Source organism: Pygoscelis adeliae, unplaced genomic scaffold (genome assembly GCF_000699105.1).
Source record: "Pygoscelis adeliae isolate BGI_AS28 unplaced genomic scaffold, ASM69910v1 Scaffold546, whole genome shotgun sequence".
Lineage (NCBI taxonomy): Eukaryota > Metazoa > Chordata > Aves > Sphenisciformes > Spheniscidae > Pygoscelis > Pygoscelis adeliae.
The window spans coordinates 453,564-456,163 of NW_008824951.1; the positions used below are offsets into that span (position 1 = coordinate 453,564).

General features: G+C 63.2%; 1 protein-coding gene across 1 annotated transcript in view; it reads right to left on the bottom strand.

Annotated features, from left to right (window-relative positions):
• BEST4 (bestrophin 4) overlaps positions 1–2,600 on the bottom strand; it is an 11,134-nt gene that overhangs the window by 5,500 nt on the left and 3,034 nt on the right. The window contains 1 exon segment of the mRNA XM_009325609.1: positions 1,860–2,574. Within this exon segment, the coding sequence (XP_009323884.1) occupies positions 1,860–2,574 (715 nt within the window).

Consider the following 2,600-nt stretch of genomic DNA (forward strand, 5'->3'; position numbering starts at 1 on the left):
GCCACGGGCCCCGCCCGGGGCCCGGGACGGCTCCGGGGCGGGGGGGGCCAGCCGCTGAGGCTTCCAACCTGGGAAATGTCCCCCTGGGCAGGGGGGGGGCGGGACTCAAGGGTGACCCATCCCAGAGAAGGGCTGGAGCACCCATGGGTGAGACTCACCGGAGGAGTGCCTGTGCAAGGGGGGTGATTTACAGCACCCTCAGCCTTTGCCCCATTCTCAGGAGCCACACAGCTCCTGTCCGGGAACCGCAGCGTTTACAGCAGGCTGACACCTTCCCCAGCCGGGCTGTAAATCACGGTGCAAGGCAGAGGCTCCGCTCGCCCCCAGCCCGTGCCCAGCTCTGCTCCGCCAGGCCGGCAAAGTGGCCCTCGGGCTGCCAAATAAGACCCATGGTGGGGTATCACCCAGGGGATGGGAGGGGAGATGGGGTAGGAGCAAAGCCCCCCTTCCCTGCGGTCCCCCACATCCCATCGGTTGGCTCCCCACCACCCCAAACCATGCAGACACAGGGGTGGAGCCACACTGCCAGCAGTAAAATGATTTATTTCTTACTGAGAGCTGGATCCTACAGGGGTTGGCAGCACATCGGGCAGGAGAGGCTGCAAGGGGCCCCCTCTGGTGCCTCTCCACGTGCATGTGCACCTCGCACACCCGCTCACGCCCACCCATGCACAGTCCCCACACACACGTGTGCACACACACTCGTGTGCACAGCAGCACATGTGCACCAGCTGTTTCAAGCCCCTGTGCCATGCGGCGGAACACGGCGGGATGTGGGGTGGAGAGCAGGCAGGGCCACCCCAGGCTCCCCCTGCCAAGCCCAAGGCACCCTGTCCACGTGTGACCCGCCCCTGCAAACCACATAGGCAGAACCAGCCCCATTTCATGTCCCCAGACCCTGTTACCTGTGGGCTGGGGAGCAATGGGTCCATGCCAGATGCCATCTGGCTCCAGTGGGAGAGGATGGAAGCCCCAGTCAGTGGGTCTGGCACACACAGTATTGTCACCTGGTCCCCAAAACCAGACAAGACAGCCCCCACCTCCTCTCCACATCCTTCCTCTGGCACTGCCAGCCCGTGTGTCCCCAAACACCGCCGGCCTGCAGCAGGGTCCCCAGTGCCCGAAGCACCCTTGCACCCCCTGCCCAGCTGCAGGACATGGCAAGTGAGGGGTGCACGTGGTAGCACAGGGGAAGGGATGGGAATCTGGGGGTGCAGCTTTACAAACAGCCACTGTAAGCCACGGCAGGACAGCTTGTGCCTCTCCTGCTCTGCCGGCTTTCACTACTGCCTGGCCCCTGTCATCCTCCCAGCATGTCCCAGACACAGCCTGAGTCCCAGCATCAGTGCAGGTCAATGTTCTCATACTCCAGGTTGTCAGAGTCCTCCAGCTCAATGCCAGGTACCAGGTTGTAATAGTTGGTCGACTGACTCATGTAGATCTTCTCCCGGTCGGCAGAGTCCTTCAGGACTTCACTCACGCTGACGGTGTCCACCTCTGGCTCGCTGCCCCCCAGCTCCTCTGCCCTCGGTGTCGGGGTGTCCTGCTGCCTGTCCGGCCCCGTGCCCCGCCACGCTTCATGGGCCAGCACCTGGGAACGGCTGGGGGATCCCACCTGGATCTCCACCTCCTCGTAGAGGTCCCTGCTGCTCTCCAGTGGGTCCACAGAGGGCTGGAGCAGGACCTGGCTCCCCAGCAGCACCTTCTTAGTCTCAGAGGGGACGGCAGGCAGCTCGTAGGGGACGTAGTGGTGGGGCTCTGCAGGCACTGGTGTGTTGCCCCTTTCTGCTGTGGCCAGGTGGCTCTGGGACCTGCTCTGAAGGCTGTAGTTGGTCTTTCTCTTCTGCCTGCAGAAGCACCAGGTGATGCTGACAAGGATGAGGAGAGGGGGCAGGCAGATGAAGAGGGCGGTGAGGCTGTGCGAGCGGCACAGCTCATCCCGGGGGATGCTCTGGAGGTCCATGCCACGGTACTGCTCTGGAGTGTGGCAGATAATCTCAGCGACCAGGCCGGGCCAACCCTCCAGGTTGCTGAGCAAAGCGCAGCTGCAGTCCCAGCTGTTGTTGGAGAGCTGGAGCTGGAGCAGAGATGGCTTCAGGAGGCTGGTGGGAAGGAATGTCAGAGCGTTGAAGCCCAGGTAGACCTCCTGTGCCTGGGTGGATGCTTTCAGGAAGGACTGGGGCAGCTCCTGGAGCTGGTTGCTGTCCAGATAAAGGACCCTCAAATTAGGGGCATCTTCCAGAAAGCTTCCAGGGAGACTTTCCAGCAGGTTGTGACTTAAGTGCAAGATCTCCAAGGCAGGGGGGACTCCCTGTGCGTTGCTGATATCCGTGATGCTGCAGTGTGAGAGGTAGAGCTCCCGCAGCCCCCGCACCCCTACCAGTGCGCCCCAGTCCAGGTGGGTGATGTTGGAGCTGGTGAAGTTGAGGCAGCAGCTCTCGGGGAGCGGAGCCTCCCGGAAAGCCTGGAAGTCCATGGGCTCCGTGCAGTTGCAGCTTTGCGGTGCTGGGTCGAGGGCAAGGCCGGCAGCGAGCAGGAGGCTGCCCCAGAGCGACACGGTCCCCAGCCCAGCGCCTGCGGGGAGAGCAGAGGGGACGGGT